This window comes from Nelumbo nucifera, chromosome 6, assembly GCF_055504915.1.
Source record: "Nelumbo nucifera cultivar China Antique chromosome 6, China Antique-T2T, whole genome shotgun sequence".
In the NCBI taxonomy this organism is placed as follows: Eukaryota; Viridiplantae; Streptophyta; class Magnoliopsida; order Proteales; family Nelumbonaceae; genus Nelumbo; species Nelumbo nucifera.
Genome location: NC_142654.1, coordinates 30,667,706 through 30,691,579, shown reverse-complemented (window position 1 = coordinate 30,691,579; position 23,874 = coordinate 30,667,706). Strand labels below are relative to the sequence as shown.

The 23,874-nt window shown below is 38.4% G+C and overlaps 1 protein-coding gene across 2 annotated transcripts; it reads left to right on the top strand.

Annotated features, from left to right (window-relative positions):
- Nucleotides 1-10,921: 10,921 nt before the first annotated feature.
- Nucleotides 10,922-22,316, top strand: CRK (ARP2/3 complex 16 kDa subunit (p16-Arc)). 2 transcript variants are annotated; one of them, XM_010260499.3, is made up of 4 exons: nt 10,922-11,149; nt 11,242-11,314; nt 11,448-11,548; nt 15,021-15,313. In XM_010260499.3, exons 1-4 carry the CDS (start codon nt 11,052-11,054, stop codon nt 15,181-15,183), a joined length of 435 nt encoding a protein of 144 aa, XP_010258801.1. In that variant the 5' UTR covers nt 10,922-11,051; the 3' UTR covers nt 15,184-15,313. The 2 variants fall into 2 exon arrangements, with proteins under 2 accessions (XP_010258801.1, XP_010258802.1); XM_010260500.3 differs by lacking the exon at nt 15,021-15,313 and adding an exon at nt 21,909-22,316 and having other exon boundaries at nt 10,927-11,149.
- The last annotated feature ends 1,558 nt before the right edge of the window (nt 22,317-23,874 follow it).

The window sequence follows — 23,874 nt, the reverse complement described above, 5'->3', positions numbered from 1 at the left end:
CATTTTCACTGGATTTCCCCCATTTTTCATGGGTAAGGGAAGAAATATATAAATGATTTGAGTACAGTAGTACCCCTGGTCAAATAGTGGAGCATTTACTTTGCAGGGGGTATTCTTGTCATTCATCACCCTTAGAAAAGGAAGTGATGCTCTGTTAAAGTTTGTCAAAAGTGAGGGAAGCCTAAAAATTACTGCATCCAGTTTCTAGAAAAACAAATCCTAACAAATGGTTAACTAAATGCTAATTAATTTGCTATTGTCTAAAATAATCTAGGCTGCAACTTGGATTGGGTTGAGTTAGGAGTTTGTTATATTTTTAAGGCCCAAAGTGCAGTTGGAGTGGGTGCTAGCTCATAATTGATGTCAATTTACGGGTGGGTATTGGTGTGTAGAGTAGGGATTTTTGACATTTTGAATGTTTATAACTCTGCAGTGGAAATCAAAAATCTGTATTGGGCATGTCCGTACTTCTCCGTTTTTTTTTAATGGCCCGAGCATAGTTGAAATTCAATCAACTAACTTCTGAAAAAAAAAAAGTGTATTGATTTGTTTAAACAAAATGACAAAATGATAAAATGATGATAATAATATTCAGACAAAAAGACAATTTTTTTCTCATAAGACCTAGTTTATTTGCAATGCCATTTCATTAGGACTGGTGCAAAAGTTTGGAAGTGCAAATAAATTGAATGCAAATTCTGGTTTTTGTTTTAAATTTTACATTGTTTTATTTGTTTGTTGTAGTATAAATGAAGTAAAATAAAACTGAAGCAAAAGTGGGCCTGCTGAATCCACATCCATACATTTATACTAGTGCAAATGAAGTTGCATTTTAAACAAGCGGAACCTAAACAGTAAATAAACATTAAAAAGTAAAAAGTCTGGTCTAGGCTGTCTAGCGTTGAAAGCCTGGGACCAATATTCCAATAATTGTCCTTGTGTCTCGTTTAAGAAGACCAAGACCATCATCTAAGTTAGACATGAGTAAAGGTTCTGCTTTTTAATTTGGTCATTTTGGAGGGAAAATTCCCTGTTGAAGTTCAAAAGCAATACAAAGGTAAGAAGATAAAGCCATCAAGACAGAGAGGGTAAGAAAAAGCAAGGCAATGATGGTAAAAGAAATGGGAAGAGAACTGAAACCAAGGTACCTAATCTTACTTCGATTTTCAAACAAACTCTGGGATGCCATTGAATTGAGGCTCAAGTTTGGTTGAAACTGAAATGAACCAACGAAACCGAACCAAAAATTTTCATATGCATTATATATAAAATAGGCCCATAATTTGAATTATAGGTAATCATTTGTACAGCAAAATATTATATATATTCTCCTTAATTATATTTGAATTGCATAGGAATTGAGTAGGACTATGTATTTATATTGCATTTTTTGTAAATTTTTTATAAAAAGGCATGTATATATTAATATATATGATGAAAATAGTTGAAAATACATTTACATTTTTTGTTTTTCTTTCTTTAAATTGTTATATTTTTTCTTTTAATAATTTGTTAAAATGTTCAGAATTTGAATTAGACCGGATCTGATTTAGATATTTGACATCCTTAACAGATTTGGATTCAAAATCCAAATATCGGATCGGATTCAGATTATCCTAATTCAAATCCGATCCGATCCATTTGCATCCCTACCGTGAAAGCGAGAGAAATAACTCCTGCATATATAACGCTTGTTTTGTCAATATATAAACAGTTTACTATTCCACTATAACTTTTATTAAGATTATATTATCAAAAATATATATTTTTTAAATATAAGTAGTTATAGATGTTAAATGTAATCGGTTTAATCAGACCCAATTATTATATATAATTAAAAATTGGTTCCAGTTCTGAGTTCGAGGCTGGAACACCCTAGCATCCCAGAGGTGCCCGTGGGGCGTGTTATGTGAGCAGCCGATCCCGTCTAAGAATGTAGATGGTTGATGCCATTGCAAATATTAATATCCAATGTTTTTAAAATCGGATCGGACTGGATGGTCGGATTTGAAAAATCGGGACGATTGGTTCCATTTTACCCCAAGACCACTAATTGGCCAAAAACTGTTGATTTAGTCAATAAATCAATAACCTGAGTGGTTGAACCATCTAACCCTAAGAATGGTTTTAAGTCATTTTTTAGTTTTTAAATTTTTTTGTTAAAATGGGCCATTCATTCAGATTGAACAATCAAACCATTTGATCCAAAAACCGGACGTAGAATTACTCCTGTCCGATCCAGTTCTAAAAACGTTTTGGATGCCAAAATAGAGTAGGTTTTGGTTAATTGGGTCATATGCACATGAATGCAGATTATCTTTGTCAGCAGTTGCGTGTTTGTCCACTCATATTATGGCACGTTACTACTTATTGAGTTGCAGGGTTCCATTCAAAAAAGCATACCAAACCAAAAGTGAGCTTATCACTTTCTTAAAATAAAGTATAGGCTTATCTCTTCATCTATTGCTTCATTCCATTTTCGAAATTATTCCAACTTTCCCAAGTTAATCCATTGCATTCCTTTCCCATGGCACATCACATACCTCCTTCTATATTTAATATAGTTTTCAATAAAAAAAAATCACGCATAATTCAAAAAGACAACTGGAATGAATGGAAAACCAAGTGAACTGTGTCATCAGAAGAGTTTAAATTAAAGGATTATTCTTTCTTTTTGAAGAAATCAAAAGGAGCGAGTTGACAACGTATCTCTTTCTTTTGTTTTCGTGCAGACTATGCGACCCACCTAATTTACTAAAACTACATTTCTTTTTCAACACTAACGAATATTGGAACCGATTGATTCCCACAGAATCATCCATCTCCTGTTCACACATACGTCGGGATCAATATCAAACAAAGTTTCTCTCTCTCTCTCGATTCTATCTATGCTGTTTCGAGAGCTTCTACTTACTAGTATGAATTTATACGAATGGCAATGTGACAAGCCGGGGATAGGGAGTCTCTCTCCATCTCATCTTAGTTCTCGTCCCCATTAGTGGGGATAAGGTTATCCTATACACAACTGTTCACAAATCACAAGCCCAATGCATAAGAAGTAAAATCCCCATGATTATGGAGTGGTTAATCAAAATAATATCCAACACTCCCATCAACCAATACTACTGAGTTTGATTCTCCACTAGGTGACATTGGGGCACCAGTGTCAGTAACAAAAAGGGGAAATCAGATTAGATCGTTACAAGAGCATGCTCATATTGTTCGTGCAGTTCTTTGCATCCTTGTATTGGGAATATCGTCCCATGAAAAATATATATATATATATATATACAAGTATGGAGACATTTTCAATGCATGGCTGTAAAAGGCTGTGTGAATAATGTGAGCACGACCTAGTGAGCACTGAAGTCAATCTCCTAGAAAATAGTTCCAGCGGTGGATTCAATGGGTTCCGTTCGATATTGATGTGGGTTTTGCTGGTTTTTCAAGCCGTTCCAGTTCAATCTCTTTAGTGTCAAGATTCTTTCACCATATGTTGGTTTGTTTCACATTCATCATCAGCTGTAGAGAAGATAATGAGCAAACAGCCAACCCCATGCAAGTTTCCTAACTAATCTAAAATTTGTGCATTATATATATCTTTGTATGTTTGATGTCTGAATTAAGAAAACAAGTGTAAGGCTCAGTTTGGAAGGAATACAAATACTTACAAAATATTACAAAATACATAGTTTTGTACTCTACATATTTGTATTTGTACTCCTTCCAAACTAAGCCTAAGGGACACAGAGAGTTAATGAAACTTTCCACTGAACGAGAACTGTTCATCTTCTTCTCTATCAAGCACAAAATAGAGAGAAACAATGCCTTCCCTCTTTCTTCCTCCTCCCTTCCCTTCTTATTCTCTATTTATTCCACCTCTCTTCTTCTATTATATTCTTCCTCCATCGTCACTGCAGCCAACCCAAAAGTTGAGCCGTTTCTTCTCCCATCCTTCCTCCCTCCTCTTTCCCCATTTTCTTGAACACTGAACAACAGAGACCACCAAGTTTCCAAACTTTAGATCCTAAAAGAGTTTGTGAACATCATAAAAGTCCATTATTTGATCAGTTTTTTTTTTTCATTGGAAAATTATATAGGCGCAATAGATGGTACACACACATGCTTCAAGTTGAATGTAGAGGAAGAAAGTTAACAATCACCCAAAATGTGATGTGTGTATGTTTGCTTGATATGCTTTTCACATTTGTTGAAATAGGATGAAAGAGTGTTGTGTTGTACATGATTCTAGGGTTTTTTTAGAGAGAATTCAAAACCCTAACAATATGTTCCCTCTACCACAAGAAGAATAGCAACTACCAAATGACTCCTAATAAAATTTTATTTCTTCACTATACTAACTATAATTGTATTGTCATCTGGGAAAACATGTCTATGTGATGTAGTTGACTTAGGTTACACAAATATGTCTATGTTTCTATTTCCGTATCAATCTAGATATACCATTTGAGAGACTTTCAAGGAAGAAGTGGTCATCCCAGAAATGTTAAAGAATACTTTAATTATGTTTGCTCTTCATTGAAGAATGTTATAAAACATTGTTTTGGTGTTCTAAAGGCAAAATTCTCAGTATTAAAATTAATTCCTCTCCCTATCTACTTCACAGAAAATTAGGATTGTCATCCAACTTTCGAGAACACAAAATAAATTTTGGAATGATTTCCCAGAAGTTAATGTCCAGTTTAAGAGAAGGAGAATATTTCATAGTACAACATTGATTACTATTAAAGTAGGACCCTAAGTTTCTAGATTGATGGAACAAGTCCGAGATGACAGTATGTTCAAAATGACTGAACATTATAACCTACACGTAGACCTATTCATGGGCCGGGTTCGGGCCGGGCTTTTACTGTGTATTAACAAATTTTTTTAAGGCCCGAGCCCGAGCCCGGCCCGACCATCGGGCCTACAATTTGGGCCCGAGCCCGGCCCTCATAAAAAGCCCGAAGCCCAAGCCTGGGCCCGGGCTCGAAATTTAGCCTATATTATTATTATTATTAATGTTGAAGCAGCTGAATAAAGAGAGAGATAGATTGAAATTATAAAGAAAAGAATAAAATATATATATATATATTAAATTATAAATATATATTTTAATAAATATTATATTATTTATATATTTTATATAATATATAAAATACATATTATATATTTTATAAAATATATAATACTGAGTCAGGTCGGGCCGGACTCGGGCCGGGCTTTTTTGACAAATCCCGAGCCCGGCCCGAAACACAGTCGGGCTTACTGTGTTAAGCCCGAGGTCAGGCCCGCGGGCCTAATTATATGACCAAGCCCGGCTGGGGTGCGGGCCGGGCCGTCGGGCTACCCGGCCCATGAACAGGTCTACCTACACGTCGTTCGCACCCCGTCCAAGAAGTAATAGAATAAGGAAATCCAATTAGTTGAGAATTTGTATGAATGCTTGAACAATTAACTTTTTCAAATAAATGGCAATGTTTGATGCTTGTGTGTTTTAATTAAGTACAAATTAGGACATTTTGACGTGTTAACTGGTAAAAAAATCATGTACTTGTATTTTAATTATGATCTGATGTTCAATTATTTTGTTATTTAAGTTCATGACTACTATTTGAAGGGGGCAATGTGTCCATGGACATATGATGGGCATGTATGTGGGTCCCACATGTGGTAAATGTATGTATGGCCCACACATATTCTATGCATAGACAGACATGTATGGGGGCCCAAACGTAAGTAAATATGTGCTAAAATGCATTAATCGGCCCTATACATAACATTTCACAGGATTAACACTTGTTGTATATTATACATATTTTCATCACATTACCAAATAGTCTTTCAACTTTTTTGGATTTTTAAAAGATCTATAAAAAAATGTTTCAATCAAATAGTCCTTGGTCTTTCAAGATCTATCTACAAAAGCTCGTAATGTCTTTTAACTAATAGATCTATCGAAAAGTCTTCCTAAACAACACCTTATATTTTCTAGAATGTGACTCTACAATAGCAATAGCAATATAGTAAGAAGAAACTCTTCCACGACCACCTGAGATCATAGGTAGAGTTCAAATCTTCCTGAATTTTTATTATTAATTATAATAATTTTTATTATTATTAAATTCACTAAATAGCAAACAGCACCTTTACGAACCTTGTATTGGTTTTCCTATCTTTGTCTTTCCCTTCATTTTCCTACATTTTCCTTCAAACCAAACATAACCTAAGGGATTAAGACTTAAGACTGTTTTGAGTTAAAATCGAATGTAAAGATATATTCTGGTGCATTGCATACTAGCAAGATGAATGTACACCATGACTACCCATAAATCTATCCTAGGTTCTCTTTTTGGTTCTATGCTTTTAGAACCATTAGATCTACATCTACATGTTAATCTATGTGTAATAATAAGCCAATCATCAAAAACATTTTTTTTTTAAATCTAACCATTGTATGAGAGATTAGTATTATAGGGTGGTGTCGCATTGAATATAAGCATTTTCATTTAAAAGTTTCAGGTAACCGTGCCAGCACTAAGGGTGCAACTTGGGCTCATCCCTCAGGCCAGGCCCACTCAAAATTTGAAAGAATCCCAACCTGAGCCTACCAAGTTGCACCCCTACCCAATACCAAAGACAGTATTGCTCAAAACACTTGTTCAACGCCTAATCAACATAAGTACCAAGCAAACAAATTTTATGTCTAATGCTTGTTTGGGTGTTTTGACATGAAATGCCATTCATCTCTAAACATTTGAGGTTGAAGTAGCAATAATACCAAACACAACCTACATTGCTTCTCCATTGAGCATAGGTTGTTTTACTTTTAGGTTAGCACTATATGGGAAATTTAAGAGAAAAATAAAATCAAATAGTTCCATTAATTGCTTATTTGTGAAAATATATAAATCAGTTCAACCATAATTTAAGGAATAATTCTTCGATTACATTCAACTTATTATTAATTAAAGGGCATTTAATCATAAGTATTATTAGAAAACAAATTAGCAATTTGACATTGGTTCATTGTCGCTGTGCGCTGTTCGGTTTGGACAGCTACCGTGGGCTTGTCCCTTGTGGGCAGAAACCTGTCTCATGGTTACAGAGAATACCCAAGGAAACTTGGCGACGCTTTTGGGCCCCCAATCATCTTACCAATTGGAGGCCCAAGGTTGTCTCCAACTTTAGGTGACATCTGGCTATGCTGGTGAATTCACTGGAGACTGGACCCACTAGACATAAAGGGACGGCCTAAACCGGAAGCCCCCACAATCAGGATTCTAAATCCACGAACCAAAATCAGAAATCTATTCTAGGGAGGTATAATTCACAGCCTTTTGGGCTTGGGCCTAACCTAGGCCTTAATGGTCCGCAGAGGGTGGCGAGGAAAAGAATTGGACCATTTGGGTTTGGGCCGCGTTCTGTTGATTGCGACAATTGGATCCCTGACTTGTAAAAGAAATTCAATGCCTAATTTGCCATTAAACAAATATTTAAAGTACAAAAAAGTGCACCATTAGATGCATGCATTGCATAGCCAATGCACTGGACGTTAATCGGGAACGCCTGAAATTTCCAACCGTCTGTTCCCGGCGGTGAAACGACACATCCCCTCCGGCACCTGCCAACAACGCTTCAAATTTGGAACCATGTCCGAACAGTCGCGAACGCTTTTCAATCTTCCCCTACATATTGATGGGCCAGGTTTCTGCACGGACCCACAACACTTCTGCTCAGATCTCTGCAACTACAGCCAAGTCCCTACCAGTCAATTTTCAATTTTTCATGGATACACTGGCATCTTTGCTTGCTTTCCACAAGGTCGAGAGGGAAGTCTTCCGCCGACTGATCGATATGGGTCTAAATCCGCAGGTAGCCAGAAACATAATCTGCCTTTGGCTATGGCTGGAAGAGATCGGATTCTATGACATGGTGAGACAAATCTCCATTCAAAGCAATGAATTCTTGGCCCTGGTTGCAGCCGAAGCCGAGGCTGCATTTACGTTCATCGAACCAGACGGAATGGCGCCTACTGCGTACGTTCGCCTCCCACTCACTTCCCAACTTGCCAACACACCTCTGTCTCTCAATTACTTCTCCTTGGTCAAGAGGGATGCCTTTCATGGGGTTTCTAACACCCTGAACCGAGTCGGCAATATAATCTTCAACGACATCTTGGAGGAGAGAGGACGTGTTGATACAGGGAATGGCGGAGCGATGGCTGGTGCACAAGCAGAGATGACTAGTGCTAGCGCTGCGCAACTCATGGGGCGGACACAGGTCTGGCCGTTTGGAGAGGGTACGAACGGACTAGGCAGCGGCGGGATTGGTAATACTGGTTTGTTCGAGGTTTCTGGTCTGTTCGGCATGCCGACTACGGGAGACGGTACGAGCCAACAAAAGCCCGAGCATGTTGCCTCCGGCTTGCCGGGGATTCCTGGGTTTGAAATGTGGGTAAGGCCGCCAGCTGCTGCCATTTCCACCCCCGCAGGAGCGGAGAGACTGGCAGGTGGGATGCTGCCTCTGACAAGGAACGAAGCCATGGACTTTAATTTCTCTAGGTACGTACTCGTACTACTGTAAAGCCATTTATTCATTTTCTCGTTCTCTTCATGGGACGATGGAGTGTAAGTTTCTGTATGTGTTTTGTGGTTGCAGCATTAGGTACGGGAGGGAAAGCTCAGAAAGCGTGTATGTTGATGAAGCGAAGCAGGGAGAGGGACCAGTTGTTTCTACGACAGTGTCTGTTAATGTAACGTCAATCGTGGAGGGGAATGAGAAAGAAGAATCGGACGTCGCCGGCAAGCCGGGGTGGTGCAACACTAGGTTTCAGACGAGGAACTAGCTAGCGTAGTGATAAGATTGCTATAGAGTTCTGAGTTTTCCAATCCCCATCTCTCTGTTTTCTTACTCTTCATATCCCAATTTCCCAAACAAAAATAATAAATGAAGGAAGCGATGAATAATATATATTTGATGTTCTATTTCGCCCACACATATAAGCGTAATTCTAAATGAAAATCGGGTATTCGGGTTGCCCAGACTCCAAAAATATTTTTCTATTATTGATTCTGTGGGTGATCATTGGTTCAATGTTTCCTTTCACAGATTATTAAATAAACGCTAGAAAATTGAAACTCATGAAGCATTTGGGAAACGTCAAGTTCTACAAATTCTAGTTTCCACATAACACTTGGGCATTTCTTGAAATAAAATGCTAATGTAGCATATTTTAAGCTGTGTTGGAAAGTAAGTTTATGGGCTGTTACTTAAAATGCCCGTAACCCCAGCCAAATAGAAAAAATAAAAAGCGTTTAAAACATCATTTTTCAGATAAACACTCCCTCAATAAATGCACATGAAACCAAACAAATACTAAAAAGGTGTTGAAACATTTTTAAAAATAAAATAAAAATAAATATTCTCAAATGAATATACAAACAATTCCTAACAGCAAGATTCAAAGTATCGGGCATTAGCATGGCCTAGCATTTTTTTCGGGCATGTAGTGATGAGGGTGGATTTGGCCCTCCAATGATATTGTGATACATGGTGACACTTGGAACCACTTAGGTAATAACTTGCCTTAGCCAAGTTGATGGTGTCCCACCGGGCGGCCTGGCCCAGGCGTGAACTAGTGGCCTGGCCTTGGTGCGACCTGGCGGCCTAGCGGCCTAGCACAGGCGCTGACTTGGCAACTTGCTAGACGTGCTCATCGACAAATTCAGCATGCATATCCTAACACTCCCACGATCCTTGGAAGTTGGCCCACGTACCGAACGATCCGAAGGGTGGCGGTTGCCTCCGAGAATCTCGGACCACTTAGACGACCTCTCAGAAATCTCGGATGCAGTGCGTGAAGCCCACGCCAAACAATGCCTATATAAAGGCACCAACCCCAATGGCATAAGGGAGGCAAGTAAGCATATTTTAGCTCTCATACTTTGTGATTTTTAGCTCGTAGTCTACTATGAGAGTACTGACTTAAGCATCGGAGCAATCTTGCCGGGTTAGCCACCTCGGGTCCTCTGACATTGATTCATTGCAGGTCTCTAAAGAACTACGAAGTTCAACAATCAATCCAGCTCGACCCTCTGGTCAGCTCGACAACTAATAGGCAGCTCGGCCCTCTGGTCAGCTCGTCACCTAACTTGCCTAGCTCAGCCCAGTCAGTTCGGCACCTAACTTGCCCAGCTTAGCTCAGTTAACTCAGCACCTAATCTGCCCCCAGCTCGGCCTGGTCAGCTCGGCATTCAGGTCCTCATCCAACAAAAGTTCACTTCAGCCTCTAAGTCAACGACCACTTGGAAGCAGACCAAATGACGAGGTAGTTAGCACAAAAAAAATTGATGCATAGCCAAAAAGGTGTTGAAACATTTTTAAAAATAAAATAAAAATAAATATTCTCAAATGAAGATACAAACAATTCCTAGCAGCAAAATTCAAAGTATCGGGCATTAGCATGGCTTAGCATTTTTTCGGGTATGTAGTATTATCTATGGGTACCAGATACATGGGAGAAAACAAAGTGAAACTTGTTTGATCTCTAATGCCATTAAGCACATACATGGGCCTTGGGCCAGGTGTGGGCGTTATCTTGGGACTAGCATTTTTTCTTTTTCTTTTTTTTATTTCCTTCATTGGGCTAACAACGGTATACCCATTCCAATTCCAACCTGGTGGTAGTGGGTATGGATTAGGTGTGCAAGTTGGGTGGATTTGGATTGGGCTTCTGTCAAATTTGAATGGGCCCGGCCCAAAGCTCGAACCCAAGTTACACCCCTAGATTTGATCCCAAGTGTTCGCTACAAACAGCCAGATCCGGACAAGCATGTATGTGTCGGGATCTGCTGACGACAAGATGCTGTGCACAGAACAGTGATACACTGCGTAAAGTACAAGATGGAAACTCCCCAATCCCCATCTATATGGGATACTGGCAAGCAGGAAAGCAACACTGCAGCAGTTTCCGAGTGTCACCAAACCCCCTTCTCCTGTTTGTTGAAGATTAGTCTTCGGAGTTGAAAGTAGAAGAACAAGAGTGAGAAATGGCCGGACATGAAGAGTTCGTGGAGGCAGATAACGCTGAAGCTATCATCACAAGAATCGAACACAAGTCCCGGAAGATCGAAAGCTTGCTCAAACAGTATGACTTCAGCAAAACCCAATTTCCTCTTCATACTCTCATTAATCTCAGTTCCCTTTTTTATGGGCACTAATTTCATTTCTGTACGTAAGGTCTAAACCAGTTGAGGCCCTCAAAACAGCTCTTGAAGGATCACCTCCGAAGACCAGAGATGAGAGATGCAAGGTTTTTTCTTTTTGTCCTTTTTCTGATTTTTTTAGAAAAGTTCTTTAATTAACTTTATCTTGTGATGAAGAGAAATAGAGAATTGGGTTGATGAGTCCTTTCCTTTTTTTTTCCTTTTCCCCTTTGTTTGCAGTCTGCAAACTGGATAGTTGTGCATCGTGCAATAATGGCTATAAAAGATGTCGATGGGATGTTCTCCTCTTTGGATCCCGAGTACTACGACATCCTCATGAAGTAAGTCTATTTCTTCTTGGTTCTTTCTATTTCTTATTTATATCCTGAATTTCTCCTAATTTGTAGTTTTCTACTTGTCATGGGAATCTCTACTGTTTATGGGTAATTATACTTATTATCTTCGTTTTCTATTTAAAGCAGAATTATTTTGAGCTGGTCTCTAGAACACAACAATGTGATACGTAATAAGGTTTAAATAGTATTAGGTCCTACTGTAGGTTATTTTGTTGCAGTGAAGAAAAGAACATCTGCTAATGTAAAAAGGAGAGAAATCTTGAAAAGCTACCTTTCATCAACGCAGATGATTTTAAAGAGTAGTTCTTAGACCTGACATACCGCGGTTATGCTTACAGTCAATATTTTAATTCAACCACCAGGGATACTTGCCATTTAGATAAACGTTTGCACTTGGGGTAGTCGCCTATATGAGTATGTTGGAACAGGGAGGTGAGTGGATTACCGAAAGATTTCTGCCTGTTGTGCCAGTTTTCATGGATTCTAGAATATAGTTAGTTTCATGTTGCCATTGTGAATTGGAGAAGGCTTCAAGCTTACTATTATTCTTCAAACTCTCCCTTAATGAGTAATTTCTGGTAGCCATGTTTTCTATATCCTGAAATTCATTGATGGTGATTTGACATTCCATGAATTCTTGATGGACAACTCAACATAACATTTTCCTCTATCTGCTTGCTTATTTGACATAAATGGATTGCTAATATACACAATGGATGCCATTTTTTCTTCTTGCCAAATCAGACTCCCAGACTCATGTTCAATTTTGAATCAATGGCCTATGTTTTTTGATCAATTCGAGTCCAGATCTGCTGACCACAACACATTGCTGGCCACGCTCATCCAGCCACGCGTCAAGAATATTAGTGATGTAAAGTACAACCAATGTTCCAGATGTGCGGCTGGGTGAACGTGGCCAGCAATGTGTTGTGGTCAGCAGATCTGAATTCATTGAATTGTGACAGGACAGATTTGATAAAATGATTCTCTGTAACTTCTCTGTTACAGATTGTGTGATGCATTTAGAACTCATCAACAATGTTCAGTTATGTGTTGGTTACAATAAAAAAGAAATAAAAGAAATTAAAAAAAAGAGATAATACAATAACTGAAATTAGGATAATGATTATCCCAACAGTGCATAGGTCATGCGCATTTCCTCAAGGGTGTTCATGTGCACTCTCACAAGCCTACATGTTATCACAAGAAGCAACATCAGTTATCAACTCCTCATTAACCCAACCACCAACCACAAATAGTCCAAATTTTCTAAACTCGCTTTGGTGTATGTTAGGGTGCACTTCCAATTACAATGGAACACATGTCACCTATGCACGCACTCTGGTTGACATGTGCAAAGATTTTAAGTGGAAAGCTCGGCCCTATTAACTTCCTCCTTCAACGTTTCTTTTTCTTTAAAATTAAAAAAAAAGTGAGGATTAGTTGAAGGAGAGAAACAAAAGGTATTATAATATATGTAAATCTGAATTAAACTTAAGACTGGAATCTAAAAAAGAAACTAAGGCTATAGTTCAATTATAAATTATTATCCAGAACAAGTATGGGATGAACACCAACATCACACTCTCCAACCCTTGGAGGGATATTCTCTCATATACAATCTTTTCATTCCTTTCATTGGGTATGATCTTGGTGACAGATTCTAGTCTGACCTTTGGTGGGGTATTGAGCTTCTGAATATTGCTTTCATAAGATTTTATTTATTTATTTACCTACTGCAGAGTATGTTGTTTTCTCTATCCTGTTGGGAAGACCATAGTTTATCATGAAACATCAACTTTGAAGGCCAATCAGGGGGGAGAAAGAGGAAGTTGTGATGTAGGACCAGTTTAGTTTTTGTCCTTAGAGAATGTTGAATGCTTCTTTGATCAGAATATTATGGTTGTTGATGGCTGTAATGGCTTCTTGAAGGAATAAGAGAGAAAATAGGAAGAGAAAGAAGAGAGAAAATACCTGAAATCACTCACAGGGTTCCTAAGCTGAAGAAAACCCAATAAACTCCATTGCCTATTGTGTAAAGCATCCATACATATTTATAAACTCTATACTCAATAATCCTAGGAGTCAACTGCTAGACTCATAATAGTCTTAGGAGTCAAACTATCCTATTTCAATTCAAAGAAGACTCAATAACTCTAATCCTACTTATGCAATGACTCTGAAATTTTAAACATAAAAAAACTATAAATAGATAATCAAGCCCTATTATTGGACCCCACAGAATTTTGCAAAATGAGAAAAATACCCCTACTGTCCAAAAATATAGAAATACATAAATTTTCATAAAATTCCAATTTTGACTCTTCATCTCTTGCATTAAGTTGCCTCTTTTTTTATTCTCCCAACTTCCAAGGAGGTTTTACCTCTCCATATCTACTCTTGATAGATACATTTGGGGGCCTTCACCCTTTGGGACCTGTTCCACGAAACCCTTCTACCATACTCTCATGCAAATCCTGCAGTATCTACTTTTATTGAGAAAAGACTGGCATTATTTCTCCCACCTAAAGATTCCTTCTTTTGAGAAGCTATTTACAGGAAAGATAAGCACATACGATTTGTTTCAATGGAAAAGATCAGTCACCACTACATCTTCCCCTACGTGTGCATTATGTGCCTTTAGGACAGGATACTCACTTTGTCCTTCACCATGCAGTAAATGGACAGTTCTGACACTTTCTTTTAGGTCTAACTGAACTTGATTGTGTAGCTTCTAACAACATCATACGCATATTATATATTAGAGAGGGCACAGGGTTTGGTGTTAGGAACAGAAAACCTTCAATGGCTTTTTTTTTCTTTTGGCAGCAATATGGAGTTACTGGACCAAACGACAGTTGATACATGTTGAAACATTCTTGAGATGTTTCAGTGCTCCCTAGGCCTTCAAGGAGGGTTGCTCCTCCCATCCCCTGCCTTGTGGAAGGGTAGATTAGCCTTAAAGTTCAAATTTGCAAATGCATCTCATCTTTGGCTATTGAAGCTGACTTGGCTAATGCGATTCAATGTTTTCTAAAGGTAGGCAGCAGACTAATGGTGCATAGAAGACTTGCTTAATGAAATTGAAGATTACTTGGGGATCTTTTGTATAGCAACAGCTCCACTTCCACATAGTGTATTTTAATACTTGGGGATAGTAAATTTAACTAATAGCAAGTTCTTTGCTTCCTTGTGCTCCTCTCCGCTGCCTCAACCTTTTCATAACAAGAAAGTTTGGTCCAAACCTGTCCCTCCAAAAGTGGGAGCCCTTTGTTGGGAAGTCTCCCTTGGAAAAATCAACACTTTGGATGTTTTGCAAAAAAGAAGACAGTCTTTGTATCTCTCCCAACTGGTGTACCCTATGCAAAGCAAATGAAGAAAGTTGCTACCATATACTAATCACTTGCCCTTTTGTCGTAGGCCTTTGGGAAAAGCTTTTTGATCTTTTTGGGTGCAGGTGGACAGAACTGGAGCATATTTGCAATCTTTTTGACCGTACAACGTTCAGGTGGCCAAAGATAAGAGGAAGAGTTTTGTGGAGGTGTGCTAGAGCTGCTTTGGTGTGGACTGTGTGGGAAGAACGAAATGCTAGAGTCTTTAATGACAAGGAGAGGGATTAGACATGTGTGTTAGAAAGTATTTTATCTAGGGCCATAATCTGGGTAAAATCCTTGGACCTGTTCTCATCCTACTCTTTTGATGATATAAGTAGGAATTTGAAGCCTCCTGATGTAGGTTTCATTAAATTAAGTTTTGATGGCAGTAGTTTGGGCAACCCGGTGCCATCTGGAATAGGGGGAGTCTTTAGAAATGCTGAGGACCAGATTGTAGCTCTATTTTCTGGTCCTATAGGGATGGGAGATTCAGTCAATGCAGAACTCCAAGCTGTGATACAAGGAGCAGAAATTGCATTAGAGTTGGCAGTGGAGATGGCAGCCTGGCCTTATAGGGGGGCTTTGAGAAGATTTAAGTGGCTAACATTAAGTCTCTCAGTCACAGTTCAATGGGAAAGAAAATCGGCAAATGGGCTGGCAGATTTCCTAGCCAAACAAGGAGTACATAGGAATCAGCTCTTTTGGGCTCAATTGTAAGCTTTATGATGTAGTTTGGAGGCTGCACCTCGTGCCTCTTTGTGGGGAGTTGTATGATGTATACTATTTTTTTATTCTATTTAATAAAATTATCATTATCTATCAAAAAAATTAACTAATAGGAGGGGAAATGCCATATTACAAACTACAAGATAGAGACATTAGGTTGATTACAGATGCAATTTAATTTTATTGTTTTATTATATTTTTGGATGACCAAAGAGGTCAAATTGGAAAAAATGGTTTATTGGTAGACTAGCAAAGCAGTCTTTGATATCCAAGAAGCGAAGGTGATAAAAATAATGACATAAGAGGTTGAATATGATGGTTAAACCTGGGGACACAGGATTAACATTTGGGTATGGAACCCTCGTTACTTGCCTCCTATCCCATGTTATGAGCATTGGAATCCCACCATCAGATTGGGTTGGGCTTAAAGGATCATCTTGGCTAAAAATACAACTTATATAGATTATAGAAGGTTACAATCTTCTGATATTACTGCTTTTTAATGGACAGTGGAGAAAGTCTTTTATGGCAGTTAAGGGGATGCCAGATTGCCAGATCTGTAGATGATGCTATGTTCCCAGACCCCACATCAAAAGGCATTCCCTGGTTCTGCTCATATTTTCCTCCATGTGGTCAGCTACATGAATCTTTTTTTTGCCACTCTGCTCAAGAAAATGGAAACTGATTTCGGTAGAGAAGTAGATAGACTTGAAGACCAAAGTTCACAGATTTAATAAATAGAGGGAAAACAAAAACAAATTTCCAGCAATTTGAATTCCACTCCTCCATTTGATTTACAGTTATTGTTTCAACTATGCTATGATCATTATTGCATGCATATGATACAGGAGTGATAATCTAGTGCAGTTATAGGAGCTTAACTGGGCTAACTAATTGCGGCCAAAAAAAGGGCTAGCTAAAAAATATGGATGTAGGGAGATGCCCAAATAGCACCCCTGAAGTATTTGATAATTACTTAATGTACCCTTTAGGTTTGAATACTTAAAGACCCTTAGTCCAAAGGACCAGAGAAGCCCACTGATTTGAAATTTGAGAGGTGAGGTGCCTTCTTATTGTTTGATGTCTTCAACGTCTACCCAGAAAACAGTAACAGAGTATGTTTGTTGTATTGCCACTGTTGTCTGAACCAATAGGATTGGTTAAATTTTGTCATTTGATACTTACCACAATCATAAATTTAAATGATTGAAGAACACTGAAAGCCCTGGATCTGTGTGTAAGGCATTTGGCTTCATAAAATTATCAATAAAATCAACAAAAACTCTCAACATGATTTTGGCTTTGCAAAGAAGATTGGCCAAAGCTTTATGACTCTATGTTACTTGTTCACAAAACTTGCTAATAGTGGAATTTTTAAAACCAGAAAAGCTTAGGGGTTTCACATTCAATCTATAAGTCGCTTTTGGCAACCCTGTTGTAGTGGAGGAGAGGAAGATGAAGGGGAGAAGGAAGGAGGAGGAGGAGGAGGAGGAGGAGGGGAGAGAGAGAGGGAGGGAAAAGAGCTCTATCACCGCTTCTCCGTTTTGGTGGTCTGTGTTTAAAAACGGAGCAAAGAATGCCTTTGCTGTCAAATTGATTATAAAAGCTCCATTGCAGCTTCTTTCACAAACTCAAAAGAAAAAAAAAAATTCTGCTCGTTGAACATCGAAGCTCCTGCTCTGTGCTCTATTTCTGACTCCCTCTTTTTTTATCAGCAAGTTAATTTCATTTGTTAAATTGAAACAGAGAACAAGTGTATATCTACTCGGTGCTAAGTTTATTTGCTTAGCTCAAGAAATGACCAAGAGTGAATCTCCTTCTACTTCCAAATCCCTAACTTCTAGACACTGCTAGTTTCAAGCCTTGCAAAAGAGTCATGACTCCTCCCTCTTCTCTCATTTGTTTTTAATCGTTTGAAAAATGGTATGTTTTTTTATCTATTATGGGTACCAAGCTTCATTACAGAACTTGCCCTTGCTGCCAGAGAAGAGGTTCCCAGCCATACGCCTATACAAGATCTGAAAAAATGTTCAGTGTGGATGTTGAATATGTTCTGCAGTCCTAACTCTTAAGACAAAAATTGATAGAATAGAAGGGAAACAAGATCTTACAAATGAATGTGTTAAAAAAATTTGTAATTTTGTCTAGAACGTGGAATGTTAAACCAATAAGAGGAGGCCCACTCATTGCAGCAATGGTGATGAATGGTGTTTGAGATGGTAATTCAATATTCTTAATGATGGTGGCTTTGATCGGGAAGCTATTGATGGAATCCATATAAATAATGGCGATGTCCATTTGGGCATGAGGAGGTAGCCTATGTCTTTGAGCTCTATTAGTTATTTCCAGTGTTGACCTTTCCTTCAGTTTCTTCTCCAATGGTGCCCACTTTTCCATTAAATTATTTGAAATTGATTTTTGAGAAGGTACATTTCGAAAATTTGAAGAATAGCAAGGAGAAAAACAGTCTTTTTGTCCAATTTAACAGCCCAAGGTAATGGAAAATGAATTTCTAAAACCTCAGGGGTACTTGAAGTAGTTAACCCAAAAGAGTATAGGGGCCATTACTTGGTGTAATGATAAAATCTCAGGTGGGCAAGCCGGATAACGCAGCTTCGAGCTTGCAGTCATGATTTCGTACTAACTTTGCTCTCTCCTCTACTAACCCAATGAACCAATTTCAACCAGTGTTTTAAGACTCAGATTGGATTGGACGGTTGGACCAGTCAACTCAAGAACTGGAAGGGATTCCTGTTTTTTAGAATCCCAATTTTCATTTTTCTGAAAAACTGATAAAACCAGTCAAAACCCAGTAGAACCGTTGAAAACCAGTTGGGTTTCAACGACCCAGCCAGTTTTCACGACCGCTCAGATCACTTTAGTGTTAAAATTTTAAAATGGTGGTAAGAAGTAGATTCAAATCTGGGTTCTCTTAATTACATGCATTAGCATTAAACCATCAACCCATCTTTTTTTTTGTGCTTACTGTTGCCCCCTTTAATACACACACACACTAATTAAATACGTGTATATTCTGAAAAATAAATGCAAATTGAAAGATTTGAACCCTTGTCATATATATCAAAAAACAACACTTTGACCATCTATCTGCCACTTACAAGTCTATTTTGTCTTACAAAATCTACTGTATATAATTGTTACGTGACTTGCCATCAAATTGTTTGACCAGTGGTCAAATTATTTGACCCATGACCCAGTAAGCATTTTGATTTTGTGTCTGTCTTACAGCACTGATTTCAACTGTCCCTCATCATGTGACAAGAGTCCTAACTGGTATACTTGGTTGAAAAATATCTATTTTTTAGGCATAAATCCTTTCCAGAAATAAAAACAATATCTATCTATTCTATTTCTTTGTGTCAACCAGTAGGAAAGAAAATAGCAAACCAAGAAGAAAATAGAGAAAACACCAAGATTTAATGTGATTTGGCTTGCGAGAAGGGGGAAAAAAATCCACTATGAGAATAAGAGATACAAGGCGTCCACTCTCACTCAACCCTAATCCCACACAACCATTGGCTTAAATAAGCAAAAGACCAAATTATATCAGAATTACACAAAGCCTCTCTTCCTCCCATAAATACATACAAGTCCCCAATATTAATCAACATTACAAATATATCCTTGTAACCTCCAACACTCTCCCTGCAATAAAACCCAAATACAACCGATTACAATATTATCTCTCTACACCCTCCCTTAAACTCAAGGTGGGGAAACCAGCTTAAGTTTGCAAGTAAGGATGTTGGAGTAACCTCCATGAAAATAGGTATACTGTTGAAGCAGCAACCATGAAACTTGAGACCAAAGTTCTGTGTTAGAAAGCTGAATGAACTCATATCGGAAAGCCAAAATAGAGCCAAGTCATGATTTAGTAATCACCAAATTGAACTGGCCAATGAAAACAGGGGTGGAGCCAGGGGAGCCATGGCCCCCCTTTGATCCAGAAATCCCCACTATAATACAATATTCCATGTAAATTAGCCCTCTCCCCCCACTTCCCACCTATTCCTGAATGGAAAGCCAACACATATCATGCCAAAGAATGGTTACCACTTGATGAGGCCATGTGAAAGTGAAAAATGGTCACTACACTTTATTCGAACACAAATGGATCTTCACAAACTTACTAACAGTCCATCAATGCACTACAAACTACCACACACTTTACCACATTGAAGACTGAACACAGTTGCATCTACGACTTCTTGCATGACTACACACTTACCACCAAAAAAAAGTCTTTTTACTTGAGAAACTAGGATAGCATTACACACTTACCACCAAGATATCACCACATCACAAAACTGCCCTCTTCGATCTGCCGAGAAGAGGGACCTTGGAAAAACACCACCAACACACAAAACACTGCAACCTGAGGCATTAAAGCCCCTTTCACACTTACTGTTAACAGTAATCGGTTATTAATAATAGTGGTCGATTGTTAACTGTAATAGTCGATTGTTTTAATAAGCAATCGGCTCTTGGACAAGAAAAGGAACTTATGCAGAAAAAAAGCTTTACCTCCCCAACATTTAAAACAATGTCTGTTGTAAGCTCGGATGTGACATATCTGATACAACTGCCATCAGCTTTAAACACACCTGGCTTCGATCCCAACTTCATAAACTTCATCTCCCAATACCTAGAATACAAAACCCAGAAAATCCACTGAAAATCCACTGAAAACAACCCAAAAATCTGCCTATAAAAAAAAACCACCTTTGAATTTCAAAAACCACAATTCTGACATCACTATTGAACCCACTCTCAAGTTTCTCCCCAATCAGATCAGATTTCCTTGCAGGTTGCTTCACTGATTCAAGCACCACAGACCTCATGTGAACAGTAACTCGATTGCTAGTCTTCCTTGGTTCATCAAACTAATTCCCACACTAAACTTGTTCTGATACCATATCAATCAACAGGAAAGAGAATGGTAAACCAAGAAGAAAATAGGAAGAAGAAAGAGAGAAAGCACCAAGATTTAACATGATTCAGCTTGGTAGTCTACATCCATGGGAAGAGAGGGAAAACATCCACTATGAGAATAGATACAAAATGCCCACTCTCACTCAACCCTAATCCCATACAAAATGTCCCAAATACTTATCAACATCACAAATATATCCCTATAACCTCCAACATTCTCCCTAAAAGAAAACCCAAATACAATATCTCTCTCTACACTCCACAACCTCTTCTCTTTTCTTTTTTTACCTGTTCACTGAAACTTTAATCCCCTTTCTGATTTTCTTCTCTCTTTGCACACTTAGGTATCGTGGGCTTTGCTAAAGAAACAAACATTGACGTGCACCCTGATACCCAAGCATGATGAGACCATATTGATCACAAATTAGTGTCATTGAGAACCGTGGCAGTTCATCAAGAACAATGGACTGCCATCTTAAGATCCATAACTTTGTACAGGTAACTTCTTCATGTTTGCATTTGGCAATTGTTTAGCCTAAGAGCTAAATGCCATGCTTCCAGAAATTTTGGGGATGATCAGGGGTGATTTGAGTAGTGATGGTATTTTTTACCATGGATTTGAAGAGAGGGAAAAGAAGAAATTTTAAAATTAAGCTTCATATCTACAAGTAAAAACAACGGTAGCAATGGCGTTTTTAATTTACTTGCATTGGTTGGCTGGTCGAGTCTGGGGGCCGCCACTTAACTATTATCTGAAATACCTTACATTATGTTAGGAAAGGAATTGTTAGAAACCACTAATCTAGTCTTCTTTTTTTTAGTTTTTTTGGTATTACATATTACACATTACAAGGGATCAAGGGGCTGGGACAAAGGAGGGGAACGTAAGGCTCAGTTTGGAAAGAGTACAAATACAAATATGTACAGTACAAAATACATACAAAATAATTAGAGGTTTTGCAGTCTACATATTTGTATTTGTACTCCTTCCAAACTGAGTCTTAAGTCCACTGACCTTACCAGAGAGCCTGCAGTTATGCGGGTTTTATCAACTCTTGTTCCATTCACAGGGTTTTCCTGATATGAAGAGGGAGAAAACTTGTGTTCTTGTTTTGGGATTGAAAAAATGGATGCAGGACAGTTATTGTACAGGAGATTTGATTGGCACTATCTGCCAGTCGGTGGATTCATAACCTTTGACCTGTAGCACATGTATGGTGGAGTCTGGCACCTAGGATTATTTGTATTAGTTATTTCGTTGCATATTTACATTTTCTAAATCGCTTCTGCAGGTACTTGTATAGAGGTTTGGCTACTGGAGACCGTCCTACATGTGACCAATGCCTACGGATCCATGAAAAACTAACAGAAAGAGCTGGGCTGGGATGCATATTGCGCGCCCTTGCTGACACTGTAAACACTGTTTGAAAGCTTCCCATTTGGTATTTTGAAGATGTTGTAGATAAGCAACCCATGTGCGGTGATATGCTCCTCACAGTTTGTAGTTATGAAAATCTCTGTTCAGTCCTTGTTACAACTGTTTGTATTAAAACAGGCTACAGTTTGAAGGTTGTTGGATCCGTAGAAAGAACAAATTAAGGAAACATTTTATGAAATAGTTTTGAAGTTAATGTTTCAGATTTTCAGTTGGCTTTATTTGGTCAATGACATTATAAAATACCAATTCCCTTTGTTTTGGATTTTGTAGAGCCTTTTTATTCTCTTTGTGATTCAGCATTGACACAGCATGGACAAAATTACACACAAAAATTGAGGTGGCTGACACGGACATGGGACCTTTTCTGAAGTATTAATGTATCATAGCTGTACCATGTATTCCAATTCTGAGTTCAGTTGTCTTCAAAACAATTCACATGCCTTATTTCATCATCAGTAGTAGTGGTTCTTTTCAACCCGCCTCCCTATCCACTTGGCTTTGCAATTTGCAGGTCTGGGTTCCCCAATTTCAAGTCAGCTTAAGTAGGGCCGGCCAGAGGTATGGGTTTGGGCAGTTTCGAAATTGCTTTCAATTGAACTTTCTGTCCCGCCGGACACCCCACCCACTCCATTCAATCTAGAGTAAGCTGGATCTAATTCCCAACATGGGTTTTGTTCAATCCATGCTTGAATTCCAATCCGACCCGGATCAAATACCTACAAGAAGAAAAAGCCAATAGAACTTGAGTTTAAAGCAGTGATCATGAAAGGTTGCTTTAATGAGTCCGACACTATCCCGTTTGAGATCTACCACTGTTTTCTTGCATCATGTTACTTGAAGCTCACGAAGGAAAAGGTGATGTGACATGAGGAAGGTGTGGATCCGACACAGTCCTACCAAGAACAGGAAGGGTGTTGGTGGGGGTGGAGTCAATAATGGAAGGAGAGGCTCACCAATCTCACCCACCCTACTTTGTCTCTGTGTGTTTCCTCTTTGCGGATAATATCAACTTTAAATCGGTGAATGGACCGATCTCCCAATCATTGCCCCTGTTTAGCTCATTCCTAAATCCTACTTGCTTTAGCCTTCAGGAAATTGGAGTAAATATGCACGACTACCCATACTTGGTAATGGCTACTTGCTGTGCTGGCTCATCGTACTTCGTTTTTCACCTGTACACAGATGCTTGCTTTGCTGTATTAGACTGAACCCCATATCATAAAAGCGATGGTGTGAGTCACTTGATGTTGCAGTTGTACCCATCGAATCATGGCCATTTATCATCATTTCAAGTTTATCCTCCACATGAAATCATCTTTTTTCTTTTTTTAGTAAAAGTGATGAAATCATCTTGATTGGTCACTAAGTAACACTCAATAGACATGTTTTTACCAGGTTCTGTATTTTGTAATCATGGCCGGTGGAAATTCTCAAACCTTCTCTTTTTGTGTTCTTCTCTTTATCGTTCTTAATTTTTTTTTTTCTTTTTAGTTAGCAAAAAAAAACATCAGAAAACATTGGAAATTGATGAACAGGGGTTAGCATAAAACATAAAAGAGGGAAGATAAAAAGAAAAAGAAAAAGAAAAAGAAAAAAAACACAGAAGAACCAAAAAGAAAAAGAAGTCCAAGAAGATTTAGACAGGATACAGTGGTGATTGGGGGGAGAGAGAAGGGAAATGGGGATATGATGTAGAATCCAAAGAAACAGAAGAGGAAGAGGAAGTAATGGCCACATGCAAGGGAATTGGGAGCCAAGTAGCTAACCCTGCCATCCCCCACGTGATAGGTTCCCCATATTGGTCTTGGACATCTCCTCCC

Excerpts from the sequence above, each read along its gene's own strand:
- CRK (XM_010260499.3), top strand. The coding sequence starts at position 11,052 with ATGGCCGGACATGAAGAGTTCGTGGAGGCAGATAACGCTGAAGCTATC. Across the intron at positions 11,150-11,241 it reads ATCGAAAGCTTGCTCAAACA|GTCTAAACCAGTTGAGGCCC; the intron begins GTATGACTTCAG and ends TCTGTACGTAAG. Across the intron at positions 11,549-15,020 it reads TACTACGACATCCTCATGAA|GTGGACAGAACTGGAGCATA; the intron begins GTAAGTCTATTT and ends TTTTGGGTGCAG.